The sequence below is a fragment of the Sparus aurata genome, chromosome 14 (assembly GCF_900880675.1).
Source record: "Sparus aurata chromosome 14, fSpaAur1.1, whole genome shotgun sequence".
Classification (NCBI taxonomy): domain Eukaryota; kingdom Metazoa; phylum Chordata; class Actinopteri; order Spariformes; family Sparidae; genus Sparus; species Sparus aurata.
In genome coordinates, this window is record NC_044200.1 from 23,602,533 (window position 1) to 23,625,345 (window position 22,813).

The 22,813-nt window shown below is 42.0% G+C and overlaps 1 protein-coding gene across 1 annotated transcript; it reads right to left on the minus strand.

Annotated features, from left to right (window-relative positions):
- Positions 1-7,365: 7,365 nt before the first annotated feature.
- Positions 7,366-21,557, minus strand: LOC115595763 (NLR family CARD domain-containing protein 3-like). The gene is made up of 8 exons (XM_030440566.1): positions 21,180-21,557; positions 20,748-20,867; positions 20,055-20,212; positions 17,590-19,441; positions 16,338-16,511; positions 11,774-11,947; positions 10,016-10,189; positions 7,366-8,896 (listed from the first exon to the last, which is right to left on the minus strand). Exons 1-8 carry the CDS (start codon positions 21,332-21,334, stop codon positions 8,884-8,886), a joined length of 2,820 nt encoding a protein of 939 aa, XP_030296426.1. The 5' UTR covers positions 21,335-21,557; the 3' UTR covers positions 7,366-8,883.
- Positions 21,558-22,813: the final 1,256 nt, after the last annotated feature.

The window sequence follows — 22,813 nt, forward strand, 5'->3', positions numbered from 1 at the left end:
TCCTCTTTGTGGCCTGTTAGTGCTGACTTCCTGATTGAAGTGTGTAACAGTTACAGTAACAACTATTTAGCCAGTTAGCTCATGTAGTGTCATTTTGAATGGCAAAAATGTGACTTTATGTCAGATTGTTGTGTCTTGTGCAGAGAACAGTGTTCAGTGCATTAAAAAGTGACATTTTGAATATGCAAAATGTGTGTAAGCAGAAAATGTGTTTAAAGTTTGGGACTTGAGAAGAGGTTTAATCTCTGTGTCAGTTTTAATATTTGTGCTATGTATGATGTCATTTTAGTGTTAGCAACTGGAGAAAACTGTAATGGTATTATAGTCAGGCCTATCAGGACTTTGTGTCCACAAAGAATCAAAGTGTTGACTTTATTCTAACATGTGTTTCCTCTACAGTCCACAGAGACTAAACTGACTCACACTCTCACAGTAACATCACAAACACCTTGTTTTAACACTCACCTGCCTCACACTTTAGTCTTCCTCCTCCGTCTTCTTCTGTCTGTTCTGCTCTCAACATGGAGTCTGACGGACTGAACACTTTCACTTCCAGCCTCTCTTCCTGTTTGTGAGTCTGGATCACATGATCACTGTTGCTCCTCGGGGTTCTGAGTTTGGAGCTTTGTTGGTCTAAAGTACCGAACCCGTGGTGAGTTGAGGAAGCGGAGATAGATGACTAACAGCGGCATTAAAGGCGTCTCCACATGAGACTGACTGACCTCTTGTACAGGGGCGAAAATCCCATTTCATAGTTGGAGGGGACAATAAACAGTAACATTTTAGAGAATAATTCCGGGGGGGGGGGCAAGGAATAAAAGTTGTAGTCTGTCTTTTATACAGCATCTTTTACCGCAATTTGATGCTTTAGTCTCTCTATTTCTCCAACAGGCAGGCAGAAGAGCTTTCTTAGCACTGGCTGAGTCAACCTGCACATGTCTGGATTTAAAACAAAATGATTTAAATCAAATTAACATGTACACGAGCAGATGTCTTTATTTTTTCTTTTCTCTGCCATTTCAACTGACCTGGCTGACTGACACACACACGCACACAGCAATATTTTTTACTGTCAAATGTGTACAACTCCAGAATGAATATCATGTGTAATAATAGGATCTAAATCTTTAAAGATGTAAATAGCACATTATTGTGCGATTATAATGAGCACCGCTTACATTGTGCTGTCAATAAATGCTACTGCATTGTTCAAAAACTATGAACAATTAATTGTGACTCTGATTATTCTAGGAGGAACAGCTTTACTGGAGGGGGGGGACATGCCCCCCCGTCCCCCCCGGGATTTCCGCCTATGCTCTTGTACTCGGATCTGTGTGCAGATCTACAGCTACATCTCAGTGACAACACGATATCATCAACTTTACACAAACACACACTTACAATCATGTGGAACTCTTGCAAAATGCAACCTAGGCTTTTTTTGTGAATGTATATGAGTCAAACCTTTGTATAAAAGCATAATTACAATGAAAGAGACACTTTTAAGATTTACCGTATTTTCGTTTTCGGGTCAAACTCATTTTCAATGGGAGTGCTACGGGCACTTTTACGATAGCATCAAAATCTCTATTTTTAAAACAGTAAGAAGTCTCGACACAACATGAAACTTTGCTGGTAGTATCACCAGGGTCTCTACACATGAACACGAGCATTGAGAACATTGTTTGTGTACACAGAGTTTACTAAAAAGAAGGTTTTTGAACAACTCACGTTAGCAGTAGCTTGTTCCGCTCGCCGCCGTCCTGCCAGTGGAGAAGTGTCGATCTCAGAATGTGACGTAACCTGGAGGACAGTTAAGGTGGAACTACAGTCTTCCAGCAACAACTATCCACGCCAGATCTCACGTGACTTTTCCGGCTTTTGATTTTAGTATTGTTTCTTATATGAGGCTCCTTTTTCAACTTCAAGGTCAATATTGTTTTTCACTAACGACAAAACAACAAATTATCCTGCATTTATATGGAACTAAGCTTTAGGAGTTCCACCTTAACTCTCCTGTAAAAGTGCCCGTAGCACTCCCATTGAAAATGAGTTTGACCCGAAAACAAAAATACGGGAAATCTTAAAAGTGCCTCTTTCGCCGTAATTATGCTTTGACACAAAGGTTTGACTCATGTACATTCACAAAAAAAGCCTAAGTTGCATTTTGGCGAGAGTTTCACTTTAAGAATGTGTGTATGCAGCATTTCACACAGTTCATACAGTTTCTCCTGACGAGGTGACGCCAGAAAATGAGCGTTTCTTTAAGGGAGTCTGGTGACTGTGAGAAGAGAAACTGGAGTAAAGGTGAAATCTGTTGAAACAGTTCAGACACAGAAGCAGAAGTTTGCAGACCGACAGGAAGCACAACGACGCTGATGAACTGGCTTGAAAATAACCGAACAGCTCCATCTACTGGAGATATGACACTTTTCAGGTGGACTGGAACATTTTAATAAGAAGCTGAAACAAACTTCAGCGTCATGGCTGCTCAACAGGACTTGCTGAGAATGTTTTTGCAACGAAACAAAAACGTTTCCTTCTCTCTTAATGTTTGTATTTAAAGCCGCAGTCTGAAGTTCTGAGAATAAAGTGGACTTAGCCAGAATATCTGAATGATGGCAGCTCCCAGGTCAGTTCTTCTTCCTCTCTGCTGCCTTCAAAGCCCCACAGAGGAGCCTGCTGTGCACGAGCAGGCTTGTAACCACGGAAACAGAGGACGCCAGATAACCAGGATGTCACATTCAAAAAACACCAACATGAGCCCTGATTGTTCTATTTCTGATCAATACAACTAAATTACAATGAGGAGTGCCTCATGCAGATCACTGTAGATATCCCGAGTAACAAACAGTATTCCTCACATGGCGGCAGACCGAATTACCAGGTAATTATCACCTGCTGCAACATTTCTGCCTGCTGCCTTTCTGAAGCAGTAACGTTATTCCTCTAAACCAGGTCAACCACTTCAGAGCTCCTGAACACAAACTAACGTTATAACTGCCCGGTGGTCACTTCAAAGACACTTTTGCTAACTAGTAGCCATGACGACAAAGCTAAACACCGGAGTTAGCATACAAGCTAACCAGCTAGATTTACCAACAAGCTACGTAGCTCGACTACAACATCGTATGGCGATATGTGCTATTGTGAGTATTACTGTAACCGCCGCCATCTTAGCCTTGTGGGTAAAACATAGAATTAAACATATATGAAGCAGGTTCTTACCTGTCCAGCAGAAAAGCCGCTAAGTCTGCGTCCTCTTGAGTTCTTACAGATCCTGCAGCTCCTCCACCTCTGAAATGACTCAGATATTTATCCTGGTTTTCTCTCTGGCTCGGTCCAGTTCTTTCTTTTTACTTTTCTTTTCTTCACCACTCTTCTTGCTTCTTCTCTGTGACGTGGACAATGGTGGAGCATTCTTCTGCTGCTGCCTCTCCGCCATTGTTTACAGTTTGAGCTTGAACCTAATTGACCAGGTGAGAGGAGGCACTGCGCCTGCGCGAGTGAGGGGCATGATTGACACTTCTCAGACCCGCCCCTTGGCTCTGATTGGTTGTGCTGGTTCTGGAGCGGTTGTCTGTAAACTAAATAGAGCTCAACAGTGAGGATCTGGAAGTGAAAATGCCATTCATATTCTGAATAGAGGATTTTTATTATTGGCCATAATGTCGTAACCATCCAAAGTAGACTCACCACGAGTTATGAGATTGTGAAACGATGGTATATGATCCTGTAGAAGCCACAAGTCTGTATGATATCAACCTTGTTTTAAGAAAAACATGTTTTATTCGCGATGTCATGGAAAAGTACGACACTACCCACAATCCTATAGTGTAACAGCGACGTCTCTGATTGGTGGAGCTCGCGGTTACCATGGAAATGTTTACCGAACCCACGAATTTCATGTTCCCTAGTGACGTGATTTTCACCTCTTTCGACACTCTTCTCCTCATCTCTAAATAAACGCAGCGGGTCAGAAAATGAAATCATGGCAGCTCTGTGGTAAACGATCGTAGAGTTCAGTGGTAGCAGTAACTAGCTAACATAAAATTTGCGGGTTTGGTAAACATTTCCATGGTAACAGCGAGCTCCACCAATCAGAGACGTCGCTGTTACATTCGCAATGGTTTATGGGATGAGTAGTTCCTTTACTCTTAAGATAATTATGTACAGTCTTGTGCCTTTGTTTTTTTTTCCATTTTCATGGTAAATGTTTTATGAACCAATTTACATGATGTGACATGAAATTATATTTCTTTTTAATTTTTACTATTTAATTATTTTATGGACCACAACATTAAGGAATATTTACGTCAATTTACACAACGATTTAACATTACTGCAATATGAGAAACTTGGATGGACCCTGTGAAGGGTTTGGACTTTGAATTAGCTGGTTCTGAACTGAAGGACATAAACAGGGAGAACCCGACTGGAGGAGGTGTGGCTGTGTACGTGGACACAAACTTTAGTTTCAAGGTGGCAGAGAGAACGACAACTGCAGTCAGAAACTTATCAGAATGTTTCACAGCAGAAATATACATGAAAAACAGCAAGAATGTAACTGTGAGCTGTATTTATAGAGCAGCCGGTTCTGATGCTGCAACTTTCAAGGAACAGATGGAAGAAATGTTCACAGCTTCAAATCAAAAGGTCTCGTTCATCTGTGGGGATTTTAATATAGATCTGCTTCATCCTAGTGACCACAAACCGGGCCCGGTTCTAGACAGTCCACGTCTCTTCTGCCAGCAGAGCCGGTGTCTCTCTCTCTCTTGTACCCCCGCCGACAGGATTAAACAACACACGTTAATGAGAGGAGACTCCATAAGCTGTAAATTCATGTTAGCGCCGCCGGCCACTGTTTAATGTTACTTCCTGGGGCCAGAGCCTCCGACAGCGGCTAATCTGAGGCTGCTGGCATCTGGCAGGGAGAAACAGGGAACCCAGGCAGGATCACACGACTTTCCAAAGCACGAGAAAGTGGTGCACAATAATATAGCATCAACCAATCAGACAAGATTTATTTATTTAGTTTTATAGCGCTGTTTACAAAATTGCTTTGTCACAGATTATAAAGAAACTTACATTTTGCCCCACCACCACATTTCCCAACCTCCCTTCATATCTACCACGATGAATTTGGGAAATTTGGTTGTGGGGCAAAATGTATGTGGCAGACTGACAATCTTAAACATGTGCAGATGCCAGAGGAACCACAAGCCCTTTTCCCTGTCGAGCGTTATTCAAAGGCTAAATGACAATATAGTCTCTCAAATTCCTTCACATCTGTTAAAACAACAATCTGATCACTATTTATATATCACATACAAGTCTCTATATCACAGTCATGGTTACCCTCTACAGTCACGAACTTTTACATCAAGTTAAAAATGAAGCAATGCCTTCTGGGAATTTCAAGACTGAATCGAGTGGACCGCGTCTGCATGGTTGTTTGAAGTTGGAGATTGAAAACTAGAAGCTGACTGAGATTAAGCGAGCAAAAAAATGAATGGAGGCATCAAGAGACACAAGGGGTGAGCGGAGAAAAGAGAGAGAGAGAAATCTGAGAGCACTGTAGGCTGACGGTGAACAATGCTGCAAACCGACTGATTTGTTTTTAAAATCAAGTGCAGCTTCATCTAGAAGAGGTAAACATGGATAACGAATGATGGCCAGACATTTTTATTATGGAACGGCTGGCTCTGATGATTAGTTTTTTTATGCATTGGGGTTGTGCATTGATGTGTCCATGTTTTGGTGCAGTTGTTTATAGCATCACTGGGGCTCAAAAGTGTGTGTTCTTTCCGTGCGTCAAAAGTTCTATCTGCCAGTTGCGCAATATTTAGGTTTAGATTCCATTTAATATTAGATAACTAATTATAATTGGGCATTGATTAAGTTGTCCTACATCGGGGAAGTGTGTAGTGGGAGACTACCATCCTTATCCGTCAAATTATCCCACTATCAGACCCTGTAAATCTGCTCAAAGGTTAAAATCCAAATTAAAGGAGAAACAGCTCTGAGTCTAAGTTCAACTCAGAGGTGAAATCCACTCAGAACCTAAGTCCCAAAATCAGAGGCGAGGCAGCAGGTCTTCAGTCAAAAAGGTGTTTATTCCAAGAGAAGTTATAAATCCATTAGGTACCCCCGGACAACTGAGAAATCTCCCCGGATCACCCCCTTTTATACCTGGGGTCGATGTCACCAACGCCCCTCTTGGACCACCCCCCTCGTCATGATCACGCGAGACTATCATCTTCATTTTTTAATGTCTTCCTTAATGCCTACAAAGTGTCTCACCCAGGCCTCCATCTGTGGCCTTGAGTGCTCCCTCACTCCAGCCTTGTTATTATAAAGGGAGCATCTGACCTTGGTCTTACATCAGGCTCATATTCACTGTTAGCACACAACTGTAAGGTGTATTTCTCAAATCAATTTATATGCATGATCATGACCACTGCCTATATTTGCCACTACAGGTGGAGGTGGGCTTAAAATGTAAAACGCCAATTACATTGTAGCTTCAAATTTAAATAGAAAATATGTAAGTAGACTGACATCAATAATTTGATGGCCACAGAATTTGTTTTCTTCGTCAATCCAGAAAAAGAATTCCCGTTAGAGCTTTGCCGATGGAACCACGGCGAATCTGCGATGCTTACTTCTGGGTTGGCATCATAGACTGGTAGGCATACAAAAAAATAATCCCTATGGCGCTCAAAACAGTAGCAGTTGGTGACCCATCAACATTTCTTACTGCCCCCCCAATCAAGGCAGTCTAGAACCGGGCCTGCCACAAACCAACTGAAGACTTCATCAACACAATGTAGAGTTTACAGAGCAGCAGGATCACATCTCACTGAGCCACACTGACACACAACACATTTACTAATGTGACACACAACAATCAATAAGTGGATCACTGATCAATGAGCTGATCAGTGAGCAGCTACCAGAGTTTACAGTGTGTGACAGCGACTACAAGAAGGAAAAGCAGGACATTAAACTGGAGCACAGACGAGTCAATGAACGCTTTAACATCAATTACTGAACCAAAACTGGGAAATATTATATAAAGAAGAAAATCTCGACAAAGCAAATAAAACAAATCAATAAAAAACAGAAACATTCAGACAGTCATGGATCAATAAGGGATTACAAAATGTCTGCAGACAGAAAAATACACTTAATAGAGAATTCATAAAACATAGAACCAAAGAGGCAGAAAATAAATATAAACAATATAAAGTTCAGTAATATTGTGAGAATTGGTAGGAAGGAATATTATAGCAATCTATTAACAATAAAAACAATATTAAAGGAACATATTAAACAGTGTTATTGGAAATGGTTCTAGACAAGTTAATGATCATCAGCACTTTATTGATAATGATATGATCATTAACAATATGGATGATGTAGTTAATGGCTTCCATCATGACTTTATAAACTAAACTTCCACTGACTGTAATGACGCTGACATGAGAAGAGGTAATAAAACCATTGAGGGAACTGTTAAACCACTAACATACATCTGTAACTTATCACTCCAAACTGGTCAGTTCCCAGTAAAGTGAAGCTAACAGAAGTCACAGCGCTGCACAGAACTGGAGACAAACACCACTTCACAGATTACAGCCTGTTTCTCTGCTGCCGCAACTTTACTGAATCTAATAAAAACTCTTTGTTGACAGACGGAACAAATTCATCTATAAACACGATTTACTGACTGACAGTCGATACGGATTCAGATCCAACAGATCAACATCTGCAGCAGTCACTGAACTGACTGAAGAAACCACAAGCTGCTGAGACCAAAAGAAATATGCAGCTGGGTATTTATTGATCTGAAGAAAGCATTCGATACGATCGATCATGACAGATGGATTAATAAAGGTGAGCGGTGTGGTACCAGAGGGATGGTTCTGACCCGGCTGAGAAGCTCTCTAGATAACAGGCAGCAGTCTGAGGATGGTGAGGACATGTGGTCCTGTTTGGACAGTGCTTGTGGAGTCCACCAGGGGTCAGTGTTGGGGCCACTTCTCTTCACACTGACATTAATGACACATGTCAAACAGCAACATTAGGAATGTTTGTGCTATTTGCAGACGACACAAATATGTTTTGGGATTTGCAGCAGATTCTGAAGTTGATCACATCTGAAATGAGCAAATTAAAAAGGTGCTTTGACAGAAATCAATGATCATTTCATTTGCTCACACTTCAATTAAGAGCCAGAAGAACAGTTCATAAAGTAAAATACTATCATCACAACAACTAAGTGTTTCTAAATTCACCTGTGATAAAGTTCATCCACCTGGTTGAATATCAAACTGCACAAATAACGTATGAAGCAAGAAACAAACTACGACCAGGAAACATTCAGACACTGTTTCTGTGATAGAGAGGAGGTTATAACCGGAGGGAGAAGCTGAAGCTCAAGCTGCGAGCTGTTCAGACCACTATAAAAACTGCATTACAGTCTGCAGTGTGAAACTGTGGGATGGTATTATGTCGGGCGATGTCCTGTTTCACTTTAAAGTCTTTATGGGTCCATACCGATGACGAGTCAGTGTTCTGGTGCATCAATAACTTCCAGTTCTGTTGTCAGAACCAGAACAAACCTGCAGAGTCGCTGTGTGTTCAGGATATCAGAGAATCAGAGACAGAAAGAAAACAGAGCAGTTCAGACTGCAGCACTGACAGTCATCTCCACTTGTTGTGATTGGTCCGTCAGTCACTGCTGGATGAAGCTCTCCTCTCCACTCCACCTCCCAGTAACACGGCCCAGTCAGAGCCTCTCCACCCACCAGCTGATGGTGCTGCTTCAACCTCTCTGGATCATCAGGACACAGCTGATCCTCTCGACACCTCCACCTTTCACCACCACAAACTGATGAGAGAGTGAGAGAGAGCAGAAGTGATACATGAGTGTTTCCAGAGACTCCCTCCATCAGCTGTCAGTCAGTGATATAAAGACCAGCAGGACTTCAGTCCTGTTCAGACCACAAGTGGAGCGGCTGTGTAGCGTAGCCAGCTTCCTTTCAGCTTCATGTTAACGTGTTGGAGTGAAGCTCACAGGTTTACTCTGCAGCTTTCACTCAAGTACACAGTGAAATAAACTGCAGAGAGTCCCTGAACGCATCATGGCTGCAGAAACACTTTAATGATGATTGACAGCTGTTAAAAACCAGAGTCTCAGTCACACCTGAATATTTCATCTGCTTTGAAACATTACAAATATGTAAATATGGAGTCTGTTGTAAAACATGTGGAGCAAACAAAAGACAGATGGACAGATGAATATATGATGTTAAAGCTCCTACATGTTCATACACAGACTGACAGTCAAACATCAGCTGTGGTTACTGGACTTCAGCACAGCTTCTGCTCTGTACAAACACCACATGGTTACTAAATGTAATGATGCTTCTCAGAAATCAGAGCAGTGATTTGCAGGCTTCAGTCAGACTGATCTGTACGGTGGCCCTGAAGGTCAGAACACATCAACATCTCAGATTACAGAAAAGGTGGGACAGCGTTCTTGTTGTAATTGGACAGAACCCGAGTCCCTGTCCACAGTTTGATGTTTTGTGAAATGTTGTTGTGTTTTGACCTTCAGGGCCACCGTAGACCTGAGAGCTGTGACACAGATCAGCTGATCAGTTCTTTAGTGTTTTAGAGAGATCACATGTGATGAATGAGGACGACTGTCTCTACACATCCTGTGATGCTGTCAGCTGTAATCCAGCTTTACTTCCTGTAGACATGAACACAACAACAACAGTCGTCTTCACATCAACTCAACACCAGATCACAACAAGCTTCTGGCTCGTCTGATTGGCTGACTGTTCTCTCTCTGTCTTTCTGTCCAATCATGAAGCCTGTCACCGTTCTCCTCTCACAGCTTCACTGAGGAAAACAGGAAATACTGGATCTTCACTTTGATATTGACTGTGTTCAGAACAATACTGCTGAAACCAGCATGGACTGACTCCAACCCTCTACTGACCTCAGAGTCTCCAGTCTACAGTGTGGACTGTCCTTCAGATCAGACAGCAGTTTCACGTCTGAACGCTGCAGGTTGTTGAGACTCAGGTTCAGCTCTCTCAGATGGGAGGGGTTGGACTTCAGAGCTGAGGCCAGAGAATCACAGCTAATCTTTGACAAACTGCAGTTCTCCAATCTGAATAAAGAATAAATGATGAAGATAAAAATTAATGCATAATCCAATCAGATGTGTTCAGGTTTAAATGTGCAGCTCAACATCACTGTGTCCTAATTAAGGTGCTCTGATTGTTATCAGACGATATTGGTTCTGAATAGTTTGATGGGTGGTCTCTAAAAGGGCCAATCAGAAGAGCCGATCAGATAAACAGAGGAGACAGTTTCTCTTTAATACATGCAGCATGGAGAGAAGAGCCACAGTGTTCTCTGCAGTCTTCCACATTGTCTTGACTTGTATACAGCAGAACAGTGGTTACATACTTTATGACAGGTGTTACCCATGCCTTCCCCAAGGCAGTGACCCTCTGATGTTTGACTGGACAATAAGTGTCATCCTAGCTGCCTTCTGTTATCATCCTCATATGAACTCCTCACCTGTTCTATCCCTGACACCTCCCCACACCTCAGGTGAAGGGGAATCTCCCCTCCTCTCACATCCTGACATCTTCTCTACCATACACTGATATTTGAATCCAGAACTGTTTAATTCCCACCAGTTAGAATAGTGTGTAACTAAAGTGGGCCTGTAAAGACGGACTAGTGAGTAGATGAGTCTCCGTGTTCGCTGTGAGGACGTTTAATGTCCCCGACAACCTCTGTAGTCTCATTCAGACACTTGTTAGCAACCGCTAACTGTTTTTAACACATGAAGAGCTTCAGAATTAAACTGTGGGACATTTAATGATGGATTTTATGTTGGAGAACAAAACGTGTAAATATGTTCAGCCTGTGGTAACCACACACCTTATTTCACACATTTAACTGAAAACACATTCAACACACTCACAGACTTTGAGACGAGGGAACAGGATGTGCTAACATGCTAACATGCTAACAGATTTCTGGTGTTTGGACTACAGACTACACCTCTCTATAGGGAGGGGAAGCCCCGCCCCTTCAGGTGGACCTCATGGGACCTGATTTCAGTCTAGAAAGTGTCTGTTTGTGGTAAATAAAGTAAAATCTCATGTAGTTTTGTGTTAAACCGCTCACTGAACTACTTCGTCTCACTCAACATATGTCACCAACACCAACATGGCCGCCGCCTCCACACAGAAGAAGGTGTGGTCATACTGACAGCTGCAGTTATGTGAAAGGAGAATTGGTCAGTTCTGTGAGCTGCTGATATTCAGGACGACTCTACAAGGTTTCAGTCAGCGTTAAACCAGACGTCACTTAATGACTGTTGGCTGTGTCGTCTTTATAATCACATATTTTCACAGTCTTACATTTTATTAGTTTTATGACAAACTGAGACTTTCTTTCTTCAACACACATCAGACAGTGAAGTGAACTTGATGATTTTAAATCGAACATGAGTTCACAGGATCTTCCGTTTCCCAAAAATATAAACATTAATTTACATTTTCTACAGTTTCTTTAAGAAACACAAGTCTTTAGTGACTGCACACTAAATTAAATAAAAAAACACAAAGATATGAACGAAAGGACATTTACAAATTCATGTTTGAACATAAATTAGCTTCAATTGTTAATTAAACATTCAAGATGTCCAACAGTAACAGAGAGTCAGTGAACTCACCTCAGAGTCTCCAGTCGACAGTTTGGACTCTGCAGAAAATCACACAGCAGCTTCACTCCTGAATCCTGCAGGTTGTTGAAGCTCAGGTTCAGCTCTATCAGATGGGTGTAGTTGGACTTCAGAGCTGAGGCCAGAGAATCACAGCTGATCTTTGAAAAAATGCAGCTCATCAATCTGAATAAAGAATAAATGAAGTGAGTTTAGAAGACAATGTTCCTACTTGAAATCATTCAGTGTTTAAACTTCTGTTCAGAGCTGAACAAGTTCAGAATATGAACCTCCAAACACCTGAACCCAACAGGCTGCAGGTCCAAAACTGTCAGATACACAAAGTGAAACAGAGCTCTCACTAATATTAATGACAACATGCTGCTGCTTCAATAAAGACGTAGTGACTCCACCTCTTAAACTCTGCAGCTCCACCAGAGGCTCCATCTATACAAACTTATGTTGTGCAGCCAAACAGAAACCAAATCAAAATCATCCTGAGTTTAAATATTTCTGTCAGTATAAACGTCACATGTCATCATAAAGGTTCTGAACAAACATGTTTGTTATCGTTTGACAGAGAAGAAAACACTGGTTTCTGTTTTTATTCACAGAAGCACGAAGGAATCAAATGATTAAGAGGTTCAGAGAGAATCAACCAGTGATGAATGTTTAATGTTATATCAGATCTGTTTTAAATATGAAGCTAAACAAGACGCTCAGAGTCAATCAGCATCAAATCTATGAGGTCAGATCCCTTTCAGACCTGATGACATGAACACTAAGATTCACAGAGTTTGAATAATGTTGTGAAAGTGTGAACAAAGGTTTTAAATACATATTAAAATGTGATTTAAACATGTGAAAACAAAATGTGTGAAATAATGGTGTCAAATTTATAACTGACATCAGCAGTGTAATATCTTCAATGTTGTAAAGTTTGTCTTCAGAGTTTCAAACAGTCATCACGTGCAGTGTAGGAACACAAGCCGTTGTCTCTGCATCGTAAAGTGGTCTCATTTTGGCCATGATTACCTTTAACCCAAATCAACTCCTTTTTCCAGCATTTGGGACTGAAAGCCCCCATATCCTGGCCTGGCAAATTCCTCTCCTCTCCACAGAGTGGGAAGATGTTGTTTTTCTTGCAATAAACAGATCACCAGAGATCTTCTTCTAGTAATTTACAACTACTAAGCACATCTGGTCTGTTCCCCTTTCTCCAAAGAAGATGAACCCCAGCTCCTCAGGTCCAACAGGGTCAAGCCCGATAGAGTTTTCTTTGGTCACACCAAAAGGAAGAAGGACTGGTTTCTAACATAGATGTGGTGATTTAAGATGTTTTACAAATCTACGTTTCTCTTCCTCTGGAACATTCTCCAGTGAGGGAAGGCTTAATGGGGAACCTTATCTGTGTGTTCTTCTCCTCACATGTCCAACTATTATTTACGATCGTTGTTGTTCCTGGGTCTGACATACCATTCACCCTTTGCAGTCTTCTGTTCTCACCCTAATTCAAATAAGTCTTAAATAACAAATAAACTACATCTCAATTTCTTAAATTTAACGGATCCCGAAATAGAGTTAAGAAGGTCATTCAACAGATCTTTCTTATGTTATTGTGAAGCCCAAATGAAGTTTATTACTCAATAAGTTTGAGGTCAACAGAAACCCCCTCCCCTTTGTCGATGGAGGAGAGATTTGAAGATCTCCATTCCTTGTGTAATACTTGTATTATTTACCAGTTAAATGTCTGATATGTTTTGTTAAAGATAGAACTACAAGGAATATGTATAAGTCCTTGGTTCTACGGTGTATTGTATACCTTATTGTCATATGTTGTATACTTAAGTGCTTCATGTTTTAATCAGGTTATAATTCTTTTGAATGACAAATGATCATTATCATGTTGCATCTTTTCACGAAGGCAAACATTCGACTTTTAAGATGGTGAAGTTTTGGGAAGGTTAAAACACGATTTCAAAATGTTAAATACAAATAGTATAGTTAGATTAACTTTTGGGAGCCTCAACTCAGATCACAGGAGGTGTGACACTGTCAGCCGGGCCCTGCTGCAGGCCATAAAAACAGACACTCTCCTCTGTCATTCTCTCTCATTCCTCTTCTCTTCCACTCTCTTCTTCTCCGGACACACTTTCTCCCTGTCCTCTTCTCCCCCTGCTTCTTCTTCTCTTCTCTTCTCTTCTCTTCTTTGTTTTTCATTTTTATTTTATTTTTATTTTTAAAGTAATCTTTACTTTTATTTTTGCAACAAGCTCTAAGAAAGCGAATTGAATAACTACTTCAAGTACTCTACTTTTATCCGAGTCTTTAATAGAACAAATTCTTTTCTTTTTGATTTTTGATTTGATTTAATATAACGTTAAAGTATCACCGCCTGATTCAGAAGAAGTCGAATTAGTTTCAGAATCAGAACTTGAGTACCACTATTTGAAACCATCAAGAAAAGTCTTTTTCAAGACTGTGATCATCTGATGAAGAACGTTGCAGTCCATCGTCTGCCTCAGAAGCCGTGCAAGGAGTCTTCCACAAAAGAGACTTTGTGTGTTCACAGCCGATATCGACTCTGCCCCCAGCGCTCCCAAGGCGGAAAACCTGCTGGGCCTTCGGACCAAGAGTCCCTCAACAGAGTACCGGCCTTCCCTCTGGCTACTGGACCGACGCGCCGTGCCGTGGTCCAACCCAGAACTCTCAAAGAGACCAAGCTTCAGTGCCTCCTGACGCCCAGACAAAACAGGCTGATCGTCTTCATACAGCTGGATCCACACACGTGAGAATGAGTGGTGTCTAAAGTTCTGACTTCTGTCTAAAGTTCTGACTTCTGTCAAAGTTCTAACTTCTATCTTATGAACTTAAGAGAATTAAGATTAGGGTCTCATAGTATTAAGAATTACTCCCGTGATATTTAATATATATAACCCGACCCTTTAACTTTACCAACTACCGACGGTCACACGACTTTATTACTTTCCTAATTACAGTCTTTACATTTTCTGTTATCTGTTGTTCGTCTAAAATTGTCATGTCTTTTATTTTACCTAAATTATTTAGTCAATAAACATATAATCGTTTGTTCTTGTCTGGAACTTAATTTTAATATGGAGAACCGATGGATACATGCAAAGAATTCACTACTTCAGAATATTGAGACTGAATATTGATTGATATTGAATAAATTGATTTTGAATGGACTCTAACTGTCCAAGCCAACTTGTACAGTTAAGTGTTTGGAATAATGTCCTCCGGATTATTCCAATAACTAAACACGGAGGTGGTGCCCCCTTTAACGAGTGTAATATTAATTGCCAGTGATTAATAATCATATATATATCAAAGTAGTGTGAGCAGTGTCTCCTACATTATATATTTATGGTGCTGCCCATGCCAGGACCACACACCATAGTATCCTACAGCAGTGTGTTCAATCAGAGATGACATTAAATTACATCCATGTTTCTTTTGTCCAGCGTGACTTTAACATCATCAAAGCTCCTTTTTCAAAGATTCAACACTTTGTATTGACAGATTTAAATGTGAGTGGGGCCACACCTTTCTGATGTCACATTAGGACGGTCTGTGTCCAACAGTGTCTGTCACTTTAAAACCAACAATCCAACATTAACACACACCTCACTGTGTGATTGGTCACCTGAGTGGAGGTGAGAAAGGAGGCGGGGTTTGAACTTCTCTCTCAGCTCTTTGTTCATTTGTTACACAACTATTTCTGTCACTGTTCATATGGACAGCTGAGTGAAACACTGTGAACGTCTTCAGCAGACACTGTCTGAACATGTGACACGTCTTCTCCATATTTAAACCATTGTTGTGTCTCCAGCAGCTCTTCACTCCACCTTTGGCTGTTTGGAACAGCTGTGAACACTTTGAGCTCTAGATGTGTTCAGACAACACGTCGTACCACTGAGCTTCTTTCTACAAATATCCCAGCCAACAGCTTTTAAAGGAAACCAGTTGAGTGGATTTGCAAACAGAAGTGAATCCAACATCCTGCTTCTGTACGCTGCAGGCACAGTGAGCATAAGAGCCAGGTGAACTCTGAACCTGCCTCTGGTGCACAACTGACCACAGTTACTCTAAAGAATTATTTCACAGTTCCAGCACCGATCCATCTCATTCCTACTGGCTGAGGAAATGACCTGAAGGAAACTGCAGAGGAATTATGGGATTGTTCCCAAGGAATTGTGGGAATTGTAGTTGGATGTACGGACTCTAAGCAGCCTGGGACGTCATTTTAATCACACGACAGACTTCAACCAGCAAACAGAAAAGTTCTCCACCATCGATTCACCTTCAACACAAACGAGCAGCTCTGTCTCACACACATAGAAAGCTGTAATCAAAGCACAGATCTTCATCACCACTGTCATCTCCATCAACACACAGCTGACTGACTGAGAGCTTCATCCTCCATCATCTTCATCACTGATCAGACTGAGCTGTGTGTGTGTGTCTGTGTGTGTGTGTGTGAACGGAAGGAAATTTAAAACTTCTGTTCTAGATTTAAATTTGATAAACAGAAAAAAAAAACACATGAACTGACTTCAGAGTCTCCAGTCGACAGTTTGGACTCTCCAGTCCAGAACACAGACGCTTCACTGCAGAATCATTCAGTTCGTTCTGACTCAGGTCCAGATGTGTCAGATGTGAGGGGTTGGACTTCAGAGCTGAGGCGACGACTTCACACTGAGTCTCTGAGAGTCGACAGTCAGTCAGTCTGTGAATACAGATAATAAAACATGTAAATCAGATAAAATCTGACTCTTTACTATGAAAACAGACTCTATACATTTTGCATCACAAAGCACATGAACATGAGCAGCTGTAGCTCAGCTGGTCAGCTGTTCGGCCTGAGCTGCTCAGTCAGCGATCACAAGGTTTCTAGTTTGAAACTTGAGCTCCTCGGCTCCACATGAGCCTCCAGACTTTGACCTGCCTGAGGAGATCAGCTGGGCTGAATCAGTGGCCCATTTTAAATCCCCCTCAAAACACACCTGTATAAAACGGCTTTTAACGGCTGATTCTGATGATTTCATCTTTGTTTGATTTTGGTTTGACATATTTGTGTTTGTCTGTTTTCTTCATTCTGCTGTCTTTATCTTTATATTTGTAATTGTCCCTGTAATACTTTTCTTGTGACTCTTTCATTGTTGTGCTGTTTTATTTGTGTCCAACAAACTGATGTGAGTGCTTTTAAAGTGCCATATAAATAAACAGAAATACATGTTGAAGTGTCCTTGAGGGAAATAATGAAGCAGAAATGACAGTTTAGGACAAAAGTGTTGAAATAAGTGAGACGTAAACGTGTCAGATGTTAGTTTACAGGCTGCTGTGATTTATATTGGTTCAGCTTCATGTTCACATGATGATCAGTGAACTGTGAAGTCACTGTAGGTTGGAACTGCACTCGTATGTATTTACCTCACTTATGTGTTTGTGTGGATTTTCTCAATCTTTGATGCATTTTATTCTGTGGCTCCATCTGCTTTTCATCTCCCATTTCATTCATTTAATGCCTCCCACTGCACAAACACAAGAATTACAACTAAACATTGTGTTATTATCATTTTATGGGTAATAATTTAGTGGAATGTTTTGGAAACAAGACGACTTCATGTCATTTCTACTCTGAGCTTGGTGATGATCATTTATTCAATCAGCAGGTTTAATACTTGTTTTGGTAAACGTGTATAGTGTTGAGGTTTTATATTATTCATGTGTGTAAAGTGTTGATCTTTAATACTGAAGGCTTCAGCTTTACCTCACTTCATAATGTTTAACACATCTGGACTTACACAGCCTTTCTACAGTTCCTCACAGCTGGAATCAGTCTCAGTCGTCCTTCTCGAGATGTGTTGTACTTCTTCAGGTCCAACTCATCCAGAACCTCCTCTGACATCTGCAGCATGTAGGCCAGAGCTGAGCAGTGGATCACAGAGAGTTTCTTCTCTGATCTGTTCTCTGACTTCAGGAACTCTTGGATCTCCTGATGGACTGAGTGGTCGTTCATCTCCGTCAGACAGTGGAAGATGTTGATGCTTCTGTCAGGAGAGATCTTAGAAATGTTCATCTTCTTCAGGTTGTTGATGGCTCTCTGGATGATTTCTGGACTGTTGTCTGTCTGACCCAGCAGGCCTGCTAAGAGTCTCTGGTTGGACTTCAGAGAGAGGCCATGAAGGAAGCGAACAAACAGGTCCAGGTGGCCATTTTTACTGTCCAGGGATTTCTCCATGGTGCTGCTCAAGAAGTCATCCAGGGATGAGTCACTGTTAAACCTCCGACCTGTCACGAAGTCCTCCTCATATCCTCTCAGGAAGTCCTTCACCACCTTTGTGTTCCTGTTGGTGTGACAGTGGAACATGTAGACTGCAGCCAGAAACTCCTGAACGCTCAGATGAACAAAGCAGTAGACTGTTTTCTGGAAGATCACACTCTCTCTTCTGAAGATCTCTGTACAAACTCCTGAGTACACCGAGGCCTCTGTGACATTAAGACCACAGCGCTCCAGGTCTTCTTGGTAGAACATGATGTTTCCTGTCTCCAGATGTTCAAACGCCAGCCTCCCCAGCTTCAGAAGAACTTCCCTGTCAGCCTCCGTCAGCTCCTGTGGACTCGTCTCATGTCCCTCATGGTACTTCTGCTTCTTCCTCTTTGTCTGAACCAGCAGGAAGTGTGAGTACATGTCAGTCAGGGTCTTGGGCAGCTCTCCTCTCTGGTCTGTAGTCAACATGTGCTCCAGAACTGTAGCAGTGATCCAGCAGAAGACTGGGATCAGACACATGATGTGGAGGCTCCTGGAGGTCTTGATGTGTGAGATGATTCTGCTGGACAGATCTTCATCACTGAACCTCCTCCTGAAGTACTCCTCCTTCTGGATGTCATTGAAGCCTCGTACTTCTGTTACCCTGTCCACACATGAAGGAGGGATCTGATTGGCCGCTGCAGGTCGGGAAGTGATCCAGACGAGAGCCGAGGGAAGCAGCTTCCCCTGAATGAGGTTTGTCAGCAGCACGCTGACTGATGACTTCTGTGTGACATCAGACACGACCTCATGGTTGTTGAAATCCAGTGAAAGTCTGCTTTCATCCAGGCCGTCAAAGATGAAGAGAAGTTTACAGACAGCGAGCTTCTCTGCTGTCACCTTCTGTAATGTTGGATGGAAAACATGGAGCAGCCTGAGAAGACTGTACTGCTCATCTCTGATCAGGTTCAGCTCCCTGAACGACAGCAGAACCAGCAGACGGACATCTTGGTTTTCGGAGCCCTCTGCCCAGTCCAGAGTGAACTTCAGCACCGAGAAGGTTTTTCCAACTCCAGCGACGCCGTTGGTCAGAACCACTCTGATGCGTCTCTGTTGGTCAGGTGAGGCTTTAAAGATGTCGCAGCACCTGATTGGAGTTTCACTGAAGGTCTTCTTCTTGGAAGCTGCCTCAAGCTGCCTCACCTCATGTTGGGTATTAACCTCTTCACTCTGTCCCTCTGTGACGTAGAGCTCAGTGTAGATCCTGCTGAGGAGGGTTCCACTTCCTGTTCCATCACTTCCTGTTCCATCACTTCCTGTTCCATCACTTCCTTCAGTCACACGTTCACATCTCCTCCTCAGACTGATCTTATGTTCATCTAAAACCTCCTGCAGACCAATATTTACTGAAAAGAGAAAAATGTTGGAGAGAATTTAACAATCTGGGATTATTTTCATGATCAATAACAATCCATCAGTATCAGAATATATAAAGTTTGAGTCTCTTCGGGTCTTTTCATTGACTTTGTGTGTAATCTAGACAATCTAGTAATTTGTCCTGGTGTTTGGTCTGAATGCCTCCGAAGTCTCTAAATAAATGTAATGACATGTAGAAGCTGAGATGTTTAAAGCAACATGATGTAACTTTTGGAGGTTAAAGCAGCAGCTTCAGAGTCGTGTTGATGGTCAGGTGTGTTGTAACAGGTGAACGGTGTCTCTGTCACTTGTAGGATCACAGCCTCACATACGTGTTCACTTCAACACGTAACATTGTGATGATGTCATGAGTTGTGTTTGTAGTCAGCACCTATATTACGTCTGACAAACTGTTACACACCTGGGATTTGTTTTTACTACAGTGGTGTTGCACTCAGAAACTGTGGGGGGCGCCAAATCACACAACATGAGAATTTCTCCATAATGTGTCTTTAACATGTTGAGATGTTCAGTGTGACTTGGTACAGTTTGTCTCTGACTGTCTGTCCACAGTCCAGCTGTTGTTCTGGGTCTTACCTCCACACTGGGGACAGGAGGAGTCTCCTGGTGAAGCAGACTGGTCCCAGTATGAGGTGATGCAGCGTCTGCAGAACCAGTGTCCACAGCTGGTAGAGACCGGATCCTTCAGGACGTCCTGACACCAAACACAGCAGGTGGGCTGCTTCTTCACAGAGACATGACTCCTCTTCCTCTCTCTGTGAACACATTTCTTTAGAACTACAATGATTTGATGATTGTTGTTAAAAACATCCAGATTTGGTCGACACTGTTGAGAAGCTCAGACGCTCACAGAGAAAAGTCAAAGTGTCGATACTTTTCATCTTGAATTCAGCATTTAGTGTGTCATGAAAATGATGTGTGAAGATTTTCTCTCAGAACAAAACGTGTCAGTATCAGAAACTCGTGTTTGTCACAGAGATTATTTTCTGCAATAATCCAAAATCCAAGTCAAAAATCTGACAGGCTGTTTGTGGAGGGAGCCAGAGCGATGCTAACTTCAGGGTTAGCCTACAAACATACGTCATGGTTCCACCATCTATTTCATCCTGCTGAGATTTGTTAGTGTCCTCCAGGATCTGACTGAGTTCAGACATGTTAGTGTTCAGGAGACTTTCAAAGACTTTATGTTAGTGTTTCTTCAGTCCTGGAGCCTGATGTTACTCTACAGCAAAACATTACCAGCAAACACTGAATGAGTCGTCTCAGTGCTCTTACTTTGTGTCTGATGGTCCAGGTTCACTACTGAAGTCTGGAGGATCATGTTTGGACCAGTCACTCTTCATAGACGGACAGATGGATCCTGGAGGTTCTGCTCTCTGTCTGCTGGACTGAACTCTGCAAACACCAACATGTTTTTATTCACATCACATGAATCCTTCATCAATAAAGTGATTTAAGAAGCTCTACATACACAAACTGCTGCTGCTGTCCATAAAAAGGAGGTTTCAAAGTTTCTGTTTGTCCTCTTAGATCAGATTACAGATTTATAGCAGACACACAGAGGAACATGAGGCGGGAAAAGTCTCAACTATGGACACAAAATACTTTTTAGTGGAAATCTGAATACATGAACACAAAATCAACTAAACAAACATCATCATCACTGAAACATGAGTCATATAAATGAGTTAGTATCAGTCGTCTTACTTTGTGTCTGATGGTCCAGGTTCAGTACTGAAGACTGGAGGTTCATCTCTGGAATCGTCACTCTTCACAGATGGACAGATGGATCCTGCAGGTTCTGCTCGGTCCAACTCTTCCTCCACATAATCACTCATCTTCAGGTCTGAGAGGTGAAACATGAACTGTGAGCTCAGAACACAAGAATCACTGAAACAGAGAGGACCGGATCTTCATCAACAAGTCCAACAGGACTTTAAACTTTTCTGACAGAATCTGTTTGGATTCCCATAAATCTCAAAAAATCTCTGAGGGATCCTTTAAGAAAAGTGTTTGGTTCTGTCAGGATTTCCTCGGTGCTGCTGGAAATCTGCTTTTATTCTACTGGTTCTGATAAAATCCTGCACATCTCTAGAACTCGCATAGGAATTCTGTAAGAAGAGGTTCAGGTTCTGTTTGGATTTTCACAGTCCGATTGTTTTCATTTCTGTTGGGTCGAACGTAAATTCTAAACTTCTGGTGAGATGTTTAAAGCAACATGATGTAACTTTTGGAGGTTAAAGCAGCAGCTTCAGAGTCGTGTTGATGGTCAGGTGTGTTGTAACAGGTGAACGGTGTCTCTGTCACTTGTAGGATCACAGCCTCACATACGTGTTCACTTCAACATGTAACATTGTGATGATGTCATGAGTTGTGTTTGTAGTCAGCACCTATATTACGTCTGACAAACTGTTACACACCTGGGCCCGTATTCCTAAAGATTCTGAGAATCCTCAAAAATTCCTAGCAAGGAGTCTTAGCTTAAGGGGGGTACACACTACAGGATAATCGGGCCGATTTTTGTCCCGATTTCCCCCTTACGATCAAAGCCAGCAAAGGCCCGATTATCTGATGTGTGCAAAGGACAAGAGGTGTGTTAAGAGTGATTTTGTCCGGTCAAATCCTCTCGGAAGGCGTCGGAAGGAGAGATCGTAAATAATGAACATGTTTAATATTTGCGACTAGAAATCCTGTAGTGTGTGGGGTGTTCCGAGCGGAGCCGATCACGCACAGCGTGTGATATCACGTGTACCGGACAAACAGCCAATCAAGACGCGAGCTGAGTCAGCTGTGTTTCTCCGTCAGCGTTTTATTTACCTGTTACCATGGTTACCCGCAGTACCGGGGGCCAGAGCGCACAGCGCTGCTATCTGTAATACTTCTGACAATTTTTACTCACCTCCAACTCGCGCTGTAACGCATACAGCCCACACTCTCGTCGTCTCCATGACTTTTTCAGCCAGTAATAGGCGTAAAACAACCACAACTGCATCTTCCGGTTCGTCCGCCATGTTTGTTTACACTAAAGTCACGTTTGACCACGCGAGATTTGTAATATTGCGCGTGAAGAACCTGATACTCTGCTGAAGAATCGGTGTGTGTGGTGTGCACTGCGGAGAACACCACACACTATAAGATCAACAGAGAGAGATCTTGTGCGATGTGTCTTTTAATATCATCAAGTGTGTGGTCTCCTAATCTGTGAAGGTTTGAAAAATCCTGTAGTGTGTACCCGCCATTAGGATTGATTCCAGAACATTCTAAGAGAACTCTGAGCAAGGAATGGACAGAAACTCCTATCTTAGTGAGGAGGTGTTGTTGACCCCGTTGCTAGGTATGAG